The sequence below is a fragment of the Thalassophryne amazonica genome, chromosome 12, assembly GCF_902500255.1.
Source record: "Thalassophryne amazonica chromosome 12, fThaAma1.1, whole genome shotgun sequence".
Taxonomy (NCBI): Eukaryota; Metazoa; Chordata; class Actinopteri; order Batrachoidiformes; family Batrachoididae; genus Thalassophryne; species Thalassophryne amazonica.
In genome coordinates, this window is record NC_047114.1 from 75,437,370 (window position 1) to 75,457,597 (window position 20,228).

General features: G+C 40.5%; 2 protein-coding genes across 2 annotated transcripts in view; one reads left to right on the forward strand and one right to left on the reverse strand.

Moving 5' to 3' along the window:
* LOC117521280 (obscurin-like) overlaps positions 1–6,099 on the forward strand; it is a 140,769-nt gene extending 134,670 nt beyond the window's left edge. Inside the window, exons 84-89 of the mRNA XM_034182604.1 lie at positions 97–264; positions 345–447; positions 573–702; positions 886–979; positions 1,832–1,874; positions 3,709–6,099. Coding sequence (XP_034038495.1) covers positions 97–264; positions 345–447; positions 573–702; positions 886–979; positions 1,832–1,874; positions 3,709–4,786 — 1,616 coding nt within the window. The 3' untranslated portion in view covers positions 4,787–6,099. The remainder of the gene's footprint in view (positions 1–96; positions 265–344; positions 448–572; positions 703–885; positions 980–1,831; positions 1,875–3,708) is intronic.
* Positions 6,100–6,179: 80 nt separating this feature from the next.
* On the reverse strand, positions 6,180–19,499 carry guk1a (guanylate kinase 1a). The gene is made up of 7 exons (XM_034182886.1): positions 19,348–19,499; positions 12,101–12,214; positions 9,233–9,274; positions 8,895–9,130; positions 8,666–8,750; positions 8,497–8,582; positions 6,180–8,398 (listed from the first exon to the last, which is right to left on the reverse strand). Exons 1-7 carry the CDS (start codon positions 19,379–19,381, stop codon positions 8,360–8,362), a joined length of 636 nt encoding a protein of 211 aa, XP_034038777.1. The 5' UTR covers positions 19,382–19,499; the 3' UTR covers positions 6,180–8,359.
* Between the last annotated feature and the right edge of the window lie 729 nt (positions 19,500–20,228).

The window sequence follows — 20,228 nt, forward strand, 5'->3', positions numbered from 1 at the left end:
TACATCTCATTGTTCACAAATACAGTCCCAGATGTTAACGGTGCTACATATTTTGGCACATTTCATACTGATTAGAGACTCGTTTGTTGGCTGCAGATGGTCGTACAGTGGAAGCAGATCCTCATCACATTATCATCGAGGACCCTGATGGGTCTTGCACGCTCATCCTGGATAACATGACTGCAGATGATTCTGGACAGTACATGTGCTTCGCCTCGAGCCCAGCTGGTACCGCCAGCACGCTTGGAAAGATCACTGTTCAAGGTACATGACGCACAGGACGAGTGTGCTGCAGTACGATGTGTTGTCTTCACACGGTTGTGTGTGGCTTTTTTTTTTTGCAGTCCCTCCTCGTTTTGTAAATAAAATAAGGAATGCTACTTTTGTTCCTGGTGAAGACGCTCAGTTCACCTGCATCATCCAGAGTGCCCCCAATCCTAAAATCAGGTGTGTACGTCACTCGCATTATTTAAAATCTACTGCGGATGTTCATGACATTTAGGAAATCCTATGGGAAATCCCATCAACCTGTACGCTATTATCTGCTCTCTGCCTCGTTATAAATAATCAAGGTGGTTCAAAGATGGCAGACTGCTGACTGACCATGAAAAGTATCAGACCTACAGTGAGCTTCGCAGTGGGGTTCTGGTCTTGGTAATAAAAAACCTGACGGAGAGAGATCTGGGACACTACGAGTGCGAGGTTGGTCCACGATAATGCATCATATATGAGTCAAGACTTGTGGAAATTTCACTTAGTTGAAGATAGAAAATAAAAAAGGACAGGCTTTTTTTTTTTTTTTACTTTTTCTAATTTATTTGAATAATCTAGTGTATCAGTTCAATTCCATTTTTTGAACTCTTAAATTTTTTTCCCTCTCGCCAGCTGTCCAACCGTCTGGGCAGTACCAAGTGTGCTGCAGATTTAGTTCTACCCTCTGCTGTGGCTCATACTGGAGAACAAGTCATCACCATAGAAGGTAGGAACAGGCTGCTGGTTTAATACAAAAAAAACCATTATGTATCCATTTCATATTCTTAATCATTATTTATACCCATTGTAGTTAGTCGGCTTGTAGTCAAGTGCCTCTTGTAAGCAGAAACAGGCCACAGTGTAGTTAATGGTAGTGCTTCAGCATTAACCCAGTCTACCACATTGTATTTATTTGTATCAAATTGCTGGGGAGACACTTGATATCCCCCTACAAACTAGGGCCAACTGCTGGGTATAGATTAATTATGATCCCTTGACCCAGACCACAACATACCGATAGGTGTCCATATAAGCATTGTACTTACAGTACTTGTAGCCATCAGGTGTCCCTATAATTACCACACTGTGGCTGCCCAGTCAGCCATAGATAAAACATTACAGATTGTCAAGGAGCAGGCAGCTGAGCTGTTAAAGAGTTGGCCTGCCAATATGGAGACCTGGGTTTGAATCCCACGCACGCCACCTGTCTGGGTCCTAGACAAGACACTTTGTCTACATCGTTTCAGTCCACCCAGCTGTGAATCATACCAGCTTTGGCTGGGGAAGTATCCTGCATCAGACTGGAGGAGTTGTAGACTCTCATCCACTTCCTGGTATGGAATCAGGAGATAAGCATTGGCACCAACAGGCCTCAAGGCCTATACAGGACGTACTGTCAAGAACTTTGGAACGACCAACTACAAGTACAGTGTGGTTAAATATGCTCCTGTCACCACGTGGGAGTTATAAGATTAATGTGTAAGAAGATTTATCCTGCAGATTTTAAATGCATGGCTGGTTTTATTGTAGCACTCTGTTAGAATAATCATCTTGCACCATTCATTTTACTTTCTTATAGTCACTGAGCAGGAGACCAAAATACCCAAGAAAACCATCATCATGTAAGTGTAATCAGGCCTTTGTGCATGAAGCATTTGTGTTGCCTTGGTTGCCACTCAGTTACCCTCCAAATGTTTCTGGCCCTTGCATGTCATAACTGCGGAGGACAAAAGTAGGCAAGAAAATAAACAACTTCACAACAGATTGTGGGATAATTACTCAGTGTCACAAAAGTATCACAGCTGTTTGGATACACGTACGCTGCAGTTTTATTGACACCAGGAGCTGCATGTAATGCATGTTGTTTGCTAAATGGCCTGATTTTGTACAACAAACTCACTGTTGCAACACATCACATGGATGTTATATTTGAATCCAAGACAATTGTGTTTGGAGCTCCTTCAGCTGTTGTACAGAATGAGCTCAATTACAAATGAGCAATGGATGCTGGGGTGAGAAGAGAGCAAGATCTGAGAGCAACAGTGTGGTTTCATTTTGAGAAAGAACATTACAAGTGCAGTGTTTGTGCCGAAAGTCCTGATGGATACGTAAAAAGGCCAGAAATAGTTGCATTGGTTGCTTCTGGATTTAGAGAAAGCTTGTTACAGGGTGCCAAGAAAGGAGTTGCATTATTGTATGAGGAAGTTGGTAGTGGCAGAGAAGTATGTGAGGGTGGTGCTGTATATGTATGAGCACAGTGGGACAACAGTGAGGTGTGTAACAGGAGGTGTGTAACAGGAATGTGAACCAGGTTCATTAGATTAGACTAGACAGACCTTTGTTGATCCCTTGGGAAGACCCCATCGGGGAAATTGAGGTTCCAGTAGCATTGTTTAGCAGCACAAAGGGTAAGAAGCTCACAGAGTATCAAAAGAAAAAAAAAAGAAAAAAGTTTGTAATATAAATGCCAGATATACTGGTTTACTGGCTACTACTGTTCCTCTCCTTCCTGTCCCCTGTCTTCCTGTTACTCCTTCCCCTGAGTGAGGACTTGTACAGTCTGATGGCCTGAGGGCCAAAAGAGTTTTTCAGCCTGATGGTCCTGCACTTGGGAAGGAGCAGTCTGTGGCTGAAGAAGCTCCTCTGGTTGCTGATGACCGCGTGCAGAGGGTGACTGGCATCAACCATAATGTCCAACAGTTTGTCCAGTGATCACTTCTCTGCCAACATCACCAGAGTCCAGCTTCATGCCAGCCCGTCTGATCAGTTTGTCCAGCCTGGGTGTGTCCTTCTTGGATGTGCTTCCCCCAGCACACCACAGTGTAAAAGAGGATGCTGGCTACTATCCACAGGAGTTTCCTGGAGATGTTAAACGACCGCAACCTCCTCAGAAATGGTGGCGGGATCATGTTAAGGATGGGCTCTGAGCATTTTCTTGTTTGCAATGGTGATGGACAGGTTAGTAATTGAGATCAGACAGGATTCTCCATGGACTGTGAGGTTTGAGGATGACACTAAATCTGTAGTAAGAGTAGGGAGGACTGTCGAACCTGGAGAAGTGGAGGTAAGCTTTGGAGAGAAGGGGAATGAAAGGCAGTTGATGCAAGATTGAGTACACTGAAAGGAGTAGAGTTGATGAAGGTTTGAGTTAAATAATTGGATTCAAAATAATGAAGAACGTGGTACAGAGGTGAGGCAAAAGTATCTCAGAGAGTGAAAGGGAACATTTACAAGACCGTAGTGAGACCAGCTATGTTGTAAGGGTTAGAGCGCGAGCTAATCGCGGTGGTATGCATTAGGATAGTGTGACCACAGTAGGAATGATGGACAAGTTCAAGGCTGGATAGAAGTGGTACTGAACATATTATAGGAACAGCGCAAGTGGCATGGTTTGGAGATATTTTGGCAAGTTTGTCTACAGTTTTACTATCTTTTGTCATCTTTTCATTAATTCAGTGAGGAGACTATAACCACTGTGGTGAAGAACCCACGAATGAGGAGGCACAAATCTCCTGGCCTGACTCCTACAGGAACTTACCGCTCAGAGACTTCCACCCCAGAGCTGCCTACAGCCAGACAAAGGAGGCTGCCCGCTGCACGGAAGACCACCATTCCAACCCTCTACATTACTCAGCCCGAAGGAACTGAAGCCAGGGCCATGGAGAGCAAGCCAAAGTGGGTAGAGGTAGAGGAAGTCATTGAGTATAAGGTCAATAAATCTCCCAGGCTGCCCAGGAGAAGAGGTGTCTCACCAGCAGGATCTGACCGTGCAACTACTCCCTCCAGAGTTAGACCCAAAAGGTCACCACCAGAGAACCCAAATGCAAACAATTCCAACAATAAGCTTGTGGAGCAGGTTCAGGCAGAGCTGCAAGATGTTAGCAGCCAACCTCACTCCTGGGGAGAAGAAGAGAGTCAAGCTCCCTCTGGAGCCACTGGAGACCCACAGCTGGTCTCATCTGTTCTTGGAGAAGGCCCTGAGGACATAGACAGTCAACAGACTGTTGTTTTTGAACCTGATGATGAAGATAAAGAGGCTAAGATCCTGACACAAGAAGGCCGCATTCTCACCCTTGCAGACTTGGAAGATTACATACCAGAAGAAGGAGAGACATACGGCTCCTCCAGTCCTGGAGCTGAAAGGCCATGTGAGATTGCTGTGCTTCAGAGGGAGATTGGCGGCTCCAGTGTGGGTCAGCCGGTGCTGCTCAATGTGGGGCGACCCACTGTTGTCCCAAGACAGAGGCGTGGCCTCTTCAGTCGCTTCAGGGAGCATCTTTACAGCCCCCTTTTCACATCTGCCATCCCTCAAGCAAGTGGAGTCCAGGCCACGAGGGAGACAGAAGTCCCCATCCAAGTGAGCCACACAGAGCTGGAAGTCCAACCTTCATACTGCTCCGAGGTGCAACGAGTTGAAGGTGGGCAACAAAGTTTTAAAACCAAAGTGTCAACTCAGACCTATGAATACACATCAGTGGGTAATCCAGTCACCCTTCAGATCAGCGGTAAACCTCAACTCAACCAGCAGAAGTAACAAATTTGTATTCAGTACCACAAACCCTCTTAGTCTTAAATGGGGACATTTCTACATCCTGAACTCAAGCATATTTACTGCATTTAACAAACCATTCCATTTTGAAGCTACACATCCAAAACTACTAGACCCATTCTTTTTGTCTCAATCAACTGGTTAAGAGTCAGAATTTCATTATAAATCGCACTTTCACATAAAAAATATGTAGAGAAACAAAAAAGTGGAATATATCTACAAAATTGTGTCAGTTATATTTCACTCTCATGCTGTTCTGTTACAGCTGCTACATGATACACAGTATTTGTTTTAACAGTTTCAGTGTTTGTCATCACTCAGAATTTTCTAAAATGAGGCTCATTTAATTTAAAATTCATGAACCTTGACCTGCCCATAACTGATGACCCAGGTTTTGTCCTGGTGTGATTGTGGTGGTAATGACTAAATATAAAAATGTCTTTACATGTTAAAAAAAAAAAAAAAAAAAAAAGGATTACATATGTTTTTAAGAGATGATTACTTTGACCAAGTACCTTTTCACCTACAACTGTTGTTAGCAGGATTACTCAAAAATAAATCAAAATGTTTTACAAAAACTGGGTGAAACTGTCTGTTAAAATGGGATAGACATATTTAACTTTTGTGGTGGATCCAGAAAGTAAAACAAAACAAAAAATAAAATAAGATAAGAGGTGTGCTGCTACAGCTGACTTTCACATAATTTTTGTTTTGAAGTTAAATAATTGGCTGATTGGGGGTTGTAACACTAGTTAAAAGATAAATTCACTTCAAAGTTTTGGTTGTTTGCAAATGTCTGTTCTTGCTCAGTAGCTTATACCACTTTGATATTTTGTACTTTTGGTAGATTGACTTAAAAACTATTTCACAACATCTCAACAAACTAGTTAACAACAAACATGAAACAGTACATTCAGCCCAGAATTTGCACGATAATGATCCTCTTTAGGCATTTTCATTTGTATTAATTGAATTGCAAAGACCTGTGTGCATATTTTACTTTGAGTTATTGCATGTATTTGCTGTTCAATATCAGATATTCAAAGTAGTCCTATCACATTAAATAAAGGTAACAGTTTACCAGCATCTGAGCGCATGAGATTTACCACTTTTCCCATCCCATTCAATTGAGTGGAATAACTTCTGTGTTGTTTTTGTTGTGTTCTTTAAAAGATCATTTTAAGTCAGTTAAAAAAAGATGTTAAGTATGTTAATATCAAAGCACTAACAGATTGTATTTGCTTGTACTGTACATGTTTAGTTTTTGGAAAGATGTGTTCAGTCTGGATTAAATAAAACTTTATGAAAATATTCCTTGTGGACACTTTTTGCCCCCATCCTATTACTTTTTAAGGGTTCTAAAAACAAATAAGGCTCCTTAAATTTTTACACAATTTTTATTAAATTGCAAAGACAACATGATCTTACCTTCTGTACTTTTAATTGACTTAAGAAATTAGATATATTATCTCCACAAGCATGTTACATGATAACAGGAAACCAGATAACTGAGTGCATCTTAAATGCGTATGTGTAACATTCAAACAATTCAACACACACTAGAATGTGAATAAAAACTAAGGAATGGGTGGTGTATGTTAATAAACAAGTGTTATGTATTTTAACAAATTGCTAGGCATAAAAAAGGATCTCTTTTTCAAGTATGTTGTGCTTTCATATATGGCTAAGGATGAATGCTTGCGTAACAAAATTAAAGGTAGTCCAAATTACTCGACTGACTGCAGAGATGCTGCAAAATGAGTCACATATTATAAACAATTTTCAAATATACAACTGTAAAATAAACACTGAATTGTATTAAGATGGCTTTAAAAATAAATAAAAGCATGTAAATAGCATGTCATAATGGATGTATTATTGGCTTCAAGTGACTGTCAAAATTATGGTATTTAATTTGACTAGAGAATAATTGTACAGAAAACGAAAATCTGAGTAGAGTCATTTAAAAATGTCAATGATAACAGAATTTAATTCTTGGTTCCACTGTGCTGTTTACATGCACTTGAAAGCAAACTGTTGCCAACTGTTAAGAAATCAGCTGTGCTGCTACAGTGTTTCTGTCAACATGGCTTCGAGTGTCAAGGAATCAGATTTGTTTCAAAACACCATCAAATGAACTGTCACAAAAAAAAAAAACCCCAAAAAATAACCATTTTCATTCAAAGCTCCACATTACACAATAGTAAGTAAATTTCTTTCCATTTTTTTCCCCACAGTCACTAAAAACAAAACAAAAAAACAACACAAAAAACAATTGTTTGACACACGGCTGGAGTTTTCTGGTTTAGTTCTGACACAAACCAAAAGTGTAGGTGGTCTCTTAACTGAGGTGAATTCCTTATAGTTTTATGTTATGAAGAACTGGTTTATAGGAAAACCACAGCTTAATCTGACTGAATGGGTCCCATCTCTACTTCATAGAGCCTGGTTCTGAATAACATCAACTGTGCAAAACAGCTTTATTTTATGGAGTGAATGAGCTGTAGCCTCCCTATTTACATATTTTTCCCGTTTAACATATCTTATTCAGCAACATTTTCCTTTCGTGTTACAAACATGACATGCAATTCATGACTAACGTTTTCTGCTAATGTGTCAAATGTGACATAAGAAATATGCTGCGGTAACAAGTATTTATGGTTCAATGTTTAAATCAACTGAAGGAGTAGAACAACAGCGAAGAAAAAGTTCAGTTAGCTAAACCATCAGTCTAAAAGTTGTTGGTCATTGTGGATGCACAGCTTCAATAGGAAGTCTGCATGAAAACTGAAAAATCCAACACAAAGCACACAGGGCAACCTAATTTAAACAAGTGAATGAAGGCAAGATTCTGGAAGGTGGATTTGTGTTCTTGCCTCAAACTCTGCTTGTAGTTTTGCTGGTAGTATTTGTGGAGGTGCCTCCTACTCCAACTTAATCCAACAGCAGGAACCATATAACACTGCAATCTAGTGTTTCCACTGTCAACTTGCAACTGGTTCCAAGCCACCTACATAAGTATAAAAGTATGACTGTTCATAATGTTCTTTGATGTATAGCGCAGTGTCACTAGCTGCAAAGGCATAAATGGGCCTTAAAATTTTCAACGCAGGTTAACGTTTTCCTCAACTTGTTTACAACCTATGAAATTCTGAAACCTAATCCTGTATTTGTGCAGCGGACTGAGCACCGATACTGTGTTTTGTTTTTCCTTTTTAGCTGCCCTGCACTCATTAGGCACTGTTGATTCTCAACTGAACTGTTTTTCATCAGGTGGTATATATACACACACACAAAAAAGATTTGATTCAGTCTCTTCAGTACTAACTAGTACTATTGGAGTATTTGTCATTTCAAACCAAATGAAAATGTTTAAGTCCGCAGCTTACCGCACAAAAACTATTATTTGTTAATAGCTACATTTAAACAACAGATAAAACTCGAGTTTAGGAAAACCCACATAAGGATTGTTTGAAAGTCACAAACCACCACATGAGGAATGTTCATGGCTGGAATGGAGGCTTGATGTTTAGTCAGGAGTGTCAGGATCATCATCTCCTACGATGACATGGTTACATTCTTGACTTTATTAATATCCTGCGAAAAGAAAATTTTATCACACTTGCTGTAAAGGTGAGATGGGGTTTGTAGTATTAAAAAAAAACTATTTGCAGCATTCTTCTGCAACAACTCACCTCAATAAGAGCATCTTTTAACTGCCCGTAGGCTTCCTCCAAGTCATCATTGATAACTATGTAATTAAACACACCAGGCTCTTTACCTGAAAGCAAATCAACATTCAGAGTCATGTGTTAACAGCTGGATTTCATCTTAACGTTTGTTCTGTGCACAAATCAGACTTACTGAACTCCATGTCCGCACAGGCTGCACATAAACGCCTTTGGAGGCTTTCATCCGTCTCAGTTTTTCTTGCTCGCAAACGCTTTTCCTGAAACAAGAACATCAGGCAAGATAATCAGGTGTATCTGCAGACACAGACAACCGGTAAAACCGGCTTTTTGTGTTATACCGCAAGATGGTCACACCCATTAACTCTTGTGTGGCAGCAAAAGAAGGATCACTCGGTTCTCACCACGGCTTCCATTGAGGGTGGTTGGATGGATATGTAGAGTGGTTCCAGGTCCGTCTTTTTGATGCTCTTCACGCCCTGCATGTCGATGTCAAGTATACAGATGAGGTTCTTGGACTGGACATCTTGCACAGCGGCTTTACTCGTCCCGTACATGTTGCCAGAAAACACTGCGCTCTCTATGAAATCACTGTTGTCGATCCCCGCCTGCATGACTTCCCTTGTGACAAAATGGTAATCTGCACAACCCGCAAAGTGGGGACACAGAAAATACGCGGAGTATGCAACAAATCTGCATTAAGAAATATGATTATAAGTTATTGAGGAGGAACTTCCTGTACCTTTGCCATCAACTTCACCAGGTCGAGGATTTCTGGTTGTGTCTGAGGGATGACAATTAAAAATAACAAAAGAGTTCCTTATGCAAAGCCGACATTTGTATCCATGTCCCTGACAAGACAATGACGACCTACAAATGCCACCAAAATCACTATTATCTTTTAGCTGAGATTTTTTTCAGACTGTATTTGACCTACGTCTAGAAACTGCTCAACTCCATGTGTCCATTTGGTCAATGTTTATGGGATATCTTGACAAAGCCTTCACGTATGAATGTCAACACTACTAAGACTTAGCACAAGTTCAATGTTGAACACATTGCATTTCTAATTGGGTCAAGAGTCATGGAAATGTTGTGGACAAAGGCTTTGTGCATCAAGGAAAATGATACACAAAGTCACTTCACTCTGACACATTTGAAATTGGCTGCATTTCAATTCTAATTGGGCAAAATTAAATTCTAATTTCGCTGTATAGGTTTCAGAGGCAGAGCCTTGGAAGGCGGATGCCACGACGGAATGAAATCACGCCAGAATGAAACTGGTTCCAGTTTCCACACAACACTCCAAATCAGAACGCCTCCAAGAAATGCTTTTTTTACACTTGCTCTTTCAGAGTATGGAGACCTACACAACAAATTTGCAGTCCACCAAGCAGACCTAGAAGAGGACGGATGGCACATAAAGTATTTTAGTGTTTCAAATTACTGCTCTGTTTTTGTGTGGTGGAGAGGGTCAATGCTGTTTAAGATCGACCATCTTAACCAGTACTGGCAGTACAAGTCGATAAACAATAGGGACCACCATCCTGGATTGTGAACACCGTGGCGTTCGAATGAGCTGGAATTCTGATTTCAGAGGTGTTCCAACTAAAACTTCCTCCTCACTACAACCTCAAGAGTGCAACTGGAATGCACTGCTAGTGCATGCAAGAACTCTACAAAGTCTTCATGGACTGTGATCAAACTTGCTAAAGTGAATTATACCTCATTTAGACCTCAAACAAGTTTGAAGGCAGGCTGGTGATGCAGGTTAGGCATTATACAACCCCTGGCAAAAAGTATGGAATCACCGGCCTCAGAGGATGTTCATTCAGTTGTTTAATTTTGTAGAAAAAAAGCAGATCACAGACATGACACAAAACTAAAGTCATTTCAAATGGCAACTTTCTGGCTTTAAGAAACACTATAAGAAATCAAGAAGAAAAGATTGTGGCAGTCAGTAACGGTTACTTTTTTTAGACCAAGCAGAGGAAAAAATATGGAATCACTCAATTCTGAGGAAAAAATTATGGAATCACCCTGTAAATTTTCATCCCCAAAACTAACACCTGCATCATATCAGATCTGCTCGTTAGTCTGCATCTAAAAAGGAGTGAACACACCTTGGAGAGAAGTTGCACCAAGTGGACTGACATGAATCATGGCTCCAACACGAGAGATGTCAATTGAAACAAAGGAGAGGATTATCAAACTCTTAAAAGAGAGTAAATCATCACGCAATGTTGCAAAAGACGTTGGTTGTTCACAGTCAGCCGTGTGTCTAAACTCTGGACCAAATACAAACAACATGGGAAGGTTGTTAAAGGCAAACATACTGGTAGACCAAGGAAGACATCAAAGCGTCAAGACAGAAAACTTAAAGCAATATGTCTCAAAAATCGAAAAATGTACAACAAAACAAATGAGGAACGAATGGGAGGAAACTGGAGTCAACGTCTGTGACCGAACTGTAAGAAACCGCCTAAAGGAAATGGGATTTACATACAGAAAAGCTAAACGAAAGGCATCATTAACACCTAAACAGAAAAAAACAAGGTTACAATGGGCTAAGGAAAAGCAATTGTGGACTGTGGATGACTGGATGAAAGTCATATTCAGTGATGAATCTCGAATCTGCATTGGGCAAGGTGATGATGCTGGAACTTTTGTTTGGTGCCTTTCCAATGAGATTTATAAAGATGACTGCCTGAAGAGAACATGTAAATTTCCACAGTCATTGATGATATGGGGCTGCATGTCAGGTAAAGGCACTGGGGAGATGGCTGTCATTACATCATCAATAAATGCACAAGTTTATGTTGATATTTTGGACAATTGAAAGGATGTTTGGGGATGATGAAATCATTTTTCAAGATGATAATGCATCTTGCCATAGAGCAAAAACTGCAAAAACATTCCTTGCAAAAAGACACATAGGGTCAATGTCAATGAGCAGATCTGATTTGATGCAGGTGTTAATTTGGGGGATGAAAATTTACAGGGTGATTCCATAATTTTTTCCTCAGAATTGAGTGATTCCATATTTTTTTCCTCTGCTTGGTCTAAAAAAGTAACCGTTACTGACTGCCGCAATCTTTTTTTCTTGATTTCTTATAGTGTTTCTTAAAGCCAGAAAGTTGCCATTTGAAATGACTTTAGTTTTGTGTCATGTCTGTGATCTGCTTTTTTTCTACAAAATTAAACAACTGAATGAACATCCTCTGAGGCCGGAGATTCCATAATTTTTGCCAGGGGTTGTAATTGTTAGTTTCTATGTAAGATACTCTCCAGTGGTGGAGGGACTAGTAAGTGGGGTTTGAAAGAGTCATCTATGACTGGTAGGACACAGGGCTGCTTCTACAATCCAAATGGACACATGTGGCCAGCCACAAATACATATAAAGCCAAACACCAATGACTTTCTAAATGTAAACAGTTCTGTACAATTCATAGGAAAGATGGGAGGGATTGCAGCTTACTTGGAAATTTATGACTTTTTGCATTCGGAGTGTGAAATATAACACAAAATGAAGCACTCCCAGGAGCTTTAAGTCCTACAGAGATGTGATACTTTTGGTGTGACTGTGAGAGCACAAATCAGCAAACTTACGGGAGACGCTGAAACCAAAAACACCTTCATATTCTTTCATGAGCTTCTGCAGCAGAGTGCTCTTTCCCGCCCCGGACGGGCCGCTGATCACCACAGGTCTGGGTTTAGCCATAGCTGAAAAACAGGGAAACGCAGGTCTGTGAGGCTGCAGGCGTGACACGCATCCACTGGAATCCTACAGCATGTGTCACCTTACAACCACATCATGCTGAAGGCAACATCACAGCCCCACTGTACTGAGAGACACTCAGCAAGAATAAACCGGCAGCTTCATCGCTGGCAAGAACCAAGGCAACCAGTCATTTACAGAGAGCCGAGGTTACCATGGTACCGCCGGCACACTGTTACCAAGTGGAAAGCTTTGGACAGAACAACACAGAGTGCCAACTTACAAGCAAATGTCTACTTTAAAATAAAAATCCTGAGAGAAACCCGATCCAAGCAGCCAAAAATTTTTAATAGACCAATTCAGTTACCATCTTGTAATGTTGACAGCGTGTCAGAACTTTGACACAGCTGGTCACAGCTGTATCATCTCCTAACCTATAATATCACCATTACAGAAGGTTCTGAAAACTGAACAGCCTGCATTTAAAGCAGAAAGGTTGAACTAATGACACATTTCCTGTCATAAATACTAGAAGTGTCAACATCTTTCTTTTTCTCAACAACTTCTCAAACATGTAATACGGTCGAATCAGCTTTAGCTCAGACATTAAAAGGAAAGAAGAAAGCGACGCTAATGTTCCAGCTTACCTTCCTCGAGTGCAAACAGAAAGACAACGATTTGAACAAGGTGGGTGTGACTGTGCGCGAGCGAGCGCGCTGCACAGGGCGGGAGGGGGAGGACAAGGAGGAGGAGGGCGAGTCCAAATGGTCAACAGAAACATTAAGTTCTTCTATACTGAGCCTAGGCTTCTATCACCTGCTGTGTGACTGACTAATCTTTCCAATTTAAAGTTTCTGAAGGGCCATTCAAACAAACAAAAAGACAAGGTGTTATCTGTTTATCTGAAAGATCAAATTTAAAGCTGTGAAAGTCACTCAGTTGGTTTTTGATGCTACTTGATACGGACGGGCGACTAATCAAATTTTGATTTCAATTACAATTTTGGCTTCGACAGATTAAGAAAATAGCATAAATTACAGAAAACTTTTTTTTTTTTTTTTTTTTTTTGCAAAATTCTTGCCCACATTTCAGGACTGGTATGATTTAAATTGCTGTATTAAAAAAAAATCAGTACTTAAAACATCACCGAAATATGAAATCAGTACCATTAATTAAAGTACTTGTACATGTTGTATGTGCACTTTTATGTTTTAACATGTTAATAATGATTATAACTATTACTGGTATAGTCTCATTTAGAAGAGTGAAATAAATAAAGTAGATTTAAGTTGAAAAAAAAAAGACTTTTTAGAATAAAAGTCTAATCTTTTTATTTATTTTTTAAACCAGCTTTGCCACACTTCCATTTATTGTTTGGCAGTTTGTTATGTCCAAAATATACTCCACTTTTAAAATTTGATTTCTTTTTCAAAAGTTCAATATACAAATGATGTTTCAAATGTCAACGAGTCATTGTGTTAAACAGTCGCAATTTCAATTTTGGCCAAAATAATTGTGATTATGAATTTGCCATGATCAAGCAGCCCTACCACCTGACACACATTTTCAAATATTAGCAGAAATAAACTGTCTTCTTCTTCTTTTTCTTTTGGCTGTTCCCGTTAGGGGTCGCCACAGCAGATCAATCGTTTCCATCTCACCCTGTCCTCTGTATCTTCCTCTGTCACACCAACCACCTGCATGTCCTCTCTCAGCACATCCATGAACCTCCTCTTTGGTCTCCCTCTTCTCCTCCTGCCTGGTGGCTCCATCCTCAGCATCCTTCTCCCTATATACCCTGGGTCCCTCCTCTGCACATGTCCAAACCATCTCAATCTCGCCTCTCTGACTTTGTCTCCAAACCGTCCCACCTGAGCTGTCCCTCTGATACGTTCATTCCTAATCTTGTCCATTCTTGTCACTCCCAAAGAGAATCTCAACATCTTCAGCTCTGCCACCTCCAGCTCTGCCTCCTGTCTTTTTGTTAGTGCCACTGTCTCTAAACCATACAACATAGCTGGTCTCACTACTGTTTTGTAAACTTTTCCCCTTCACTCTGATATTCTTCGGTCACAAATCACTCCTGCCACCTTTCTCCACCCACTCCACCCTGCCTGCACTCTCTTCTTCACCTCTCTACCACACTCTCCATTACTTTGAACAGTTGACCCCAAATATTTAAACTCATCTACTTTCACCACTTCTACTCCTTGTAACTGCACTATTCAACTGGGCTCCCTCTCGTTCACACACATGTACTCAGCCTTGCTTCTACTGACTTTCATTCTTCTCTCCAAAGCATATCTCCACTTCTCCAGACTAGATTCAACTTGCTCTCTACTCTCACTACAGATCACAATGTCATCTGCAAACATCATAGTCCATGGGGACTCCTGTCTGAGCTCATCTGTCAACCTGTCCATCACCACTGCAAACAAGAAAGGACTCAGAGCTGATCCTTGGTGTAATCCCACCTCCACCTTGAATGAGTCTGTCATTCCGACTGCGCATCTCACCGCTGTCACACTATTCTTGTACATGTCCTGCACTACCCTAACATACTTCTCTGCCACTCCAGACTTCCTCATACAATGCCACAACTCTTCTCTTGGCACCCTATCATAAGCTTTTTCTAAGTCCACAAACACAATGTAACTCTTTCTGTCCTTCTCTGTACTTTTCCAACAGTATTCTCAGAGCAAACATTGCATCTGTAGTGCTTTCTCGGCATGAAACCATATTGCTGCTCACAGATCTTCACCTGTTTTCTAAGCCTAGCTTCTGTGTTTAGCTGAAATACAAGCCTTAATAAAACTAGAACAGATACATTTTAATAACTAAATCATAACTGCTTAAAGCACTGCAATGCCACACCCACATTTCAAAGCATTGGACAGGTAGAGAAAATTATGTCATATGGACTTTTAAACAGTCAACTTTACTAAAACAAAAATATCAAAAAATTTCCATAAAATGACCCATTTTCCTATGCATGAGCATGGGTACTAAATTTGACTTTGATCTCAATCACTGGGGCATCCTAACCAAAATCAAACCAATTCTTCCTATTCGTAGGGCCAAAATACCCACCAATGAGCAAAATGGGTTTTAAAATGCAGTTTTAAGATATTTTGCTAATATTCACACAAACATAGTTAGAGACCAAGGTGATCACAAGACTGAATGTATCTGTTGGTATCGATAATAATTTCTAAGAATTTTACGCAAAAGAGAAAGACAGAGAAAACCTCGCACACAAACAATCCCTCATTCATTTTCCTAAATGTGAGGTGTTTCTCTATGAGGAGAAAACTGTCCTAATTTGGCAGATTATTCAGTGTGTTACTTCATTATTATTATTTTAGTTATCACAAACCTGTCAGATTATCACATTAACTTGGAAATAACTGCAAGTCAAGCATTTCTCATCAATTTTCTTTTTCCAAAACCAACAAGGACCATTAATTACAGCCATAAATCTAGGTTTCAAGCAATTACAGATGACAAATACCAGATTTACACAGACCTTGGGCCTCAGACAGGCTGGAAATAAATCCAAAATCAAGAGTCAAAAAGACATGATGACTGTAAACAAGCAACAATAAAAATAATTTGAGGCCACCTTTAAAATTTAAATTCTGCAGATTTCCAGAAGGTGTGAGATATATGCATGCAGGTCTAAAAATAAACCACAGCATCCTAAACAGCTCTCATCTCCATGGGAAAGTGGTGAGGCTTAGTTTGCAGGTGCAAATGACAGAGTCATTCTGCACAGCCTCTTGAATTCTTCCCTTAAACAGCAACCAGGACAGGGTCAATCACATGGGATCTCCTCACAGCGGACAAGAACCAACATTTTTAGAGACAGCCCCCACACCAAGCATATCACCATAGAATGCTGGAATATACATACAGTACATACAAACACACATATATACTGATTGGTCGATTGCTGCAGAGATGGTTGTCCTTCTGGAAGGTTCTCCTCCACAGAGGAATGCTGGAGCTCTGACAGAGTGACCATCAGGTTCTTGGTCACCTCCCCGACTAAGGTCCTTCTCCCCCAGTTGCTCAGTTTAGACGGATGGCCAGCTCTAGAAAGAGTCCTGGTGGATCTGAACCTCTTCCATTTATGGATGACGGCCACTGTGCTCATTGGGACCTTCCCAAATCATGTGCAATCAACTGAATTTACCCCAGGTGGACTCCAATTAAGCTGTAGAAACATCTCATAGATGATTAGTGAAAACAGGATACACCTGAGCTCAATTTTGAGCTTCACGGCAAAGGCTGTGAATACTTATGCACATGCGATTTCTTAGTTTTTTAAACTTTTTAATACATTTGTAAAAACCTCAAAAAACATTTTTTTTCCCCCACATTGGCATTAGGGGGTATTGTGTGTAGGATGTTGAGAAATAAAAAAATATTTTATCCATTTTGGAATGAAGTTGTAACATAACAAAATGTGAAAAAGTGAAGTGCTGTGAATACTTTCTGTATGCACCGTATTTTAAATGATGGAAATACACATTGCCTGCCTGAGAGTGTTTGTGAACAAGGCTTGAACTGCTAAATATTCTTCATTCCCTTCTTTCCATCACTTTTAAGGGGGCTAATTAAACCAACAATTCCATTATTTATGGTCATCTGTGTCCTGTCCTATAATGAGAAATTACTGGGAGTTAGGTTGAGTTGTGGAAAACGTGGCTTGATACATTTTTCAGCAAGCAAACACTCACAGTCCTCGACTTTGTGGACAAAACTGCGATCATTGTGGAATAAACGGATACTCTGAATGCAGCACTTAAGAAGCAGAGCAAGGACTCAGTGTTGGGAAGAACAAATACTGATGGTTCAAAAGTTTGTTGTGCAACTTTTTTCTGCACTATATTCGTAATATTTAATATTATATGGTATGGGATTTGCCAACTTCTGATTGCCTCATTTGCCACTTTCTGAGCTGTACCACATGCTGAGTAGACCGCGCATGCGAAATGAGTATGCCTCATGTGCTGTGTAGTGCTAGCCAATCAAGGGACGCATCTATCGATAAGGACCAATCGGATAACACGATACAACGCCTACTTTGGTTGTCATTTTGTTGACAAGATGGCAGAAGACAGATTTGCGTCTGTTAGCGACGATGACTTAAAACGAATTTTACACAAAAAAGATGCAAAGAACACCCGCAGAAATACACAGTCAGCAGCCAACCCGTTTCGCAAGTACGTCACTGAAAAGGGACATGCGCCCAATTTTGAAACTTATGACAGACGGATGCTCGGTCAATTTTACGTGGAAGCTAGACAGGCGAATGACGAACTTTATAAGAAACAAGCCTGATGACTCTTCGTCATGGACTTAACAGGCATCTCCAGTCGATCGATGGGATGTCAGTTGGTGCAGTATGGGGTTCACCGAGGCCAGGTCCACATATTCACGGGTACACTGAAATCAAAAGTCTATAATTGTATAATGTATCACACAGGTAAAGGGTTTTTTTTTTTCTTCTCCTGTAGCTGTGGGCATGTTTTCAACAATTCAACAATTGAAAGTCAATGTCAAACTCCCCTGTGCTCACAAGTCAAACTGCATGACCGATAAATGGAAACATGTGGACTCGTAATGAGCCTGTGCTGACAGCCGGGCTGTAACTGCGTGCAATGAACAACATGTGAGAAGTGCATGGACTTCTGGATTAAATAAAAAAACAACAACAAAAAAAACATTGCAATACTTGGGGGAAATAAGATTTCTGCTCTACATCAACAGTACCCATAAAATTTTGGTCATGATCTGGATGTACATCTACAATGTTTTTTGTTTTTGTTTTTTTGAGGGGGGGAGGGGCAGGTGGATGTCTGATACTACAGTTGAAAATCTGAGTTTCGATTATGTGTTCAAATCACCACCTTTGGCTGCCACCAGTATCTCTAAGCAGGCATCTGCAGTCTGCATTCTTGGGTATCCAGATTTTACTCCAGACACCGCTGATGTATTCGCTACCCTCACGGTCACAGAGACGACCAGGACGTGGTTGTTCTAGATGGTGTGTACCATTCATCCTGCAGCCTGGTGTAGCTCTGCTCCATCTGGACCCTGCTTATGGCCTTCCTAGTGGTCGTGTGCTTGAATCCAGGCCTCATAAACTCAATGTGACATTAACGAGAAGCTCCATCACAGACAAAGGCACATTTCAACCGTACATGAACTCTGCAACAATCTGGACGAGCGTCTTTGGTTTTGACTATAGGCACAGATCCTGCAGACATGTGGCGGGGTGTGGTGCAGTAGCTTCTTGAACTGGATGGGGGTCAGTGTGGCACAGTATTGACACTGCCACCCCGTTTCTGAATTGTAGGCTATGCTTTTTGTACCTTGGCATTGATGGTAGAGGTGGGCGATACCAGGAATTTTGGTATTGATTCAATACCAAGTAAATACAGGCCCATTATCGCCGATATCGATACGATACTTTTTCATATTTAAGTTTCATAGATCCAAAGGATCCAAAAGACCTAGGATAGAATTTCACCAAACATTGCACGTGACAACAAAATACTTTATTATCACAATCAATATTTTTGTTTAACAAAAAAAATCACAACACAACTTAAAACAAAATCTCCTGTGGTAGAGGGCTGACAAACCACAATACAAGGGTGTGCTGCTCCGTGTTGTGACACAGTGCAGCGCTGCTTTTATAGAGAGTAGACTTTGATGAATCTGCGTGCACAGCAGTCAGTGCATGTGGGAGAGAAAAAAGCTTGAGTATTGATCTTTTTACACAAGGATCGTTCAATATCAATACCAGCGTTGGTATCAATATTAGGATCGATCTGCCACCTCTAATTGATGGAAGTGTGGCACTTCTTGTTGCTGCACCAACTCAAACTGATCCCTTACTAGGTTCTTGACTGTACCAGCCCTCATTATTCTAGCTTTATGTTAGAGTTGACATTCAAAGCAAACTATGAACTATATAGTCATAAAAACGTATGAGAAAATACATTAACAACAGCGAAAATGCATCAGTAAGCACAGTAAGAAGCTAAGCTACAGTGACAGCAAAGAAACTCAACGACTACCCCAACGAAAATAAACCTAAACCAAAGTTAAATACTCTCATTCCTACCTGAATACAACCTGGAAATATACCTCATGTACATTAGCAGGTTGGTTTACTCGAAAACTCTCACAGGGTCTGAGGATTTTCTCCTCTTCTCTTGTGCAGCGTGAGAGCCATTATGTAAGATGTACCGTTACGTCATCGACGGGAGCCGAAACAGCCGCGTCAAGATAAAGAACTCAAGCAGAAACGCCGCTGAACGTCAAGGGGCCAGGTCCTGTCGACAGTTAATGCTATCATTTTTAAGCGACTAAGTTAAAAGGGCACATAATGAAAAAATGAAGGCATTTATTGGTTAAGTTTGATGCAGCAGATGAACTGAAAAAGCAACTTTTTCCCCTCATCTGACAGTGATGCTATGTAAAATCTCATAGACATGTCTGCCACCTGCTGGATAAGATGCCATCATGTTTAGCTAACAAATTAGCAAGCACTGGGAGAAATTAAATGTGAATAATACCAAATAATACCTTTTCATTTTTACTGCAAATTAGTAATGCAAACTCAAACCACTGGTTTGCAAAATTTCCAAACCTTTGCAACACTCTTGTTTCGGAACACTGTTCAAAAGTAAGATGTGTTCAACACTGACACCCGCAGGACAGTTTCTATATGTGCATTCACATAAATTTAGTATTTGGATACAGTCAGCGCGGGTCTCATGTACTAGCACCTACCAACTTGTAATTTTGAGTTAGCCTCACAGTTATGACATAGCAAATTTTGACTTAATATCTCATATTCGCATTTGTAAGTTGGCTTCACAATTTGAGTCAGAATCTCACATGTATTATGAAAAAAATATGAACATGAAAAATAACAGGGTGATGAAGCTGCAAATCACTGAAACGGAGCCCCCCCCAAAAAAAGTCCAGCAGGCGAAGACA

What these genes read in the sequence shown, in the direction of transcription:
- guk1a (XM_034182886.1), bottom strand. Translation starts at nt 19,381, where the DNA reads ATGTACATGAGGTATATTTCCAGGTTGTATTCAG. An exon ending in TTTTGGTTTCAGCGTCTCCC is followed by an intron (nt 9,275 to 12,100) that starts GTAAGTTTGCTG and finishes GTCATCCCTCAG; the next exon opens with ACACAACCAGAAATCCTCGA. An exon ending in CTGTGCGGACATGGAGTTCA is followed by an intron (nt 8,583 to 8,665) that starts GTAAGTCTGATT and finishes ATTTGCTTTCAG; the next exon opens with GTAAAGAGCCTGGTGTGTTT.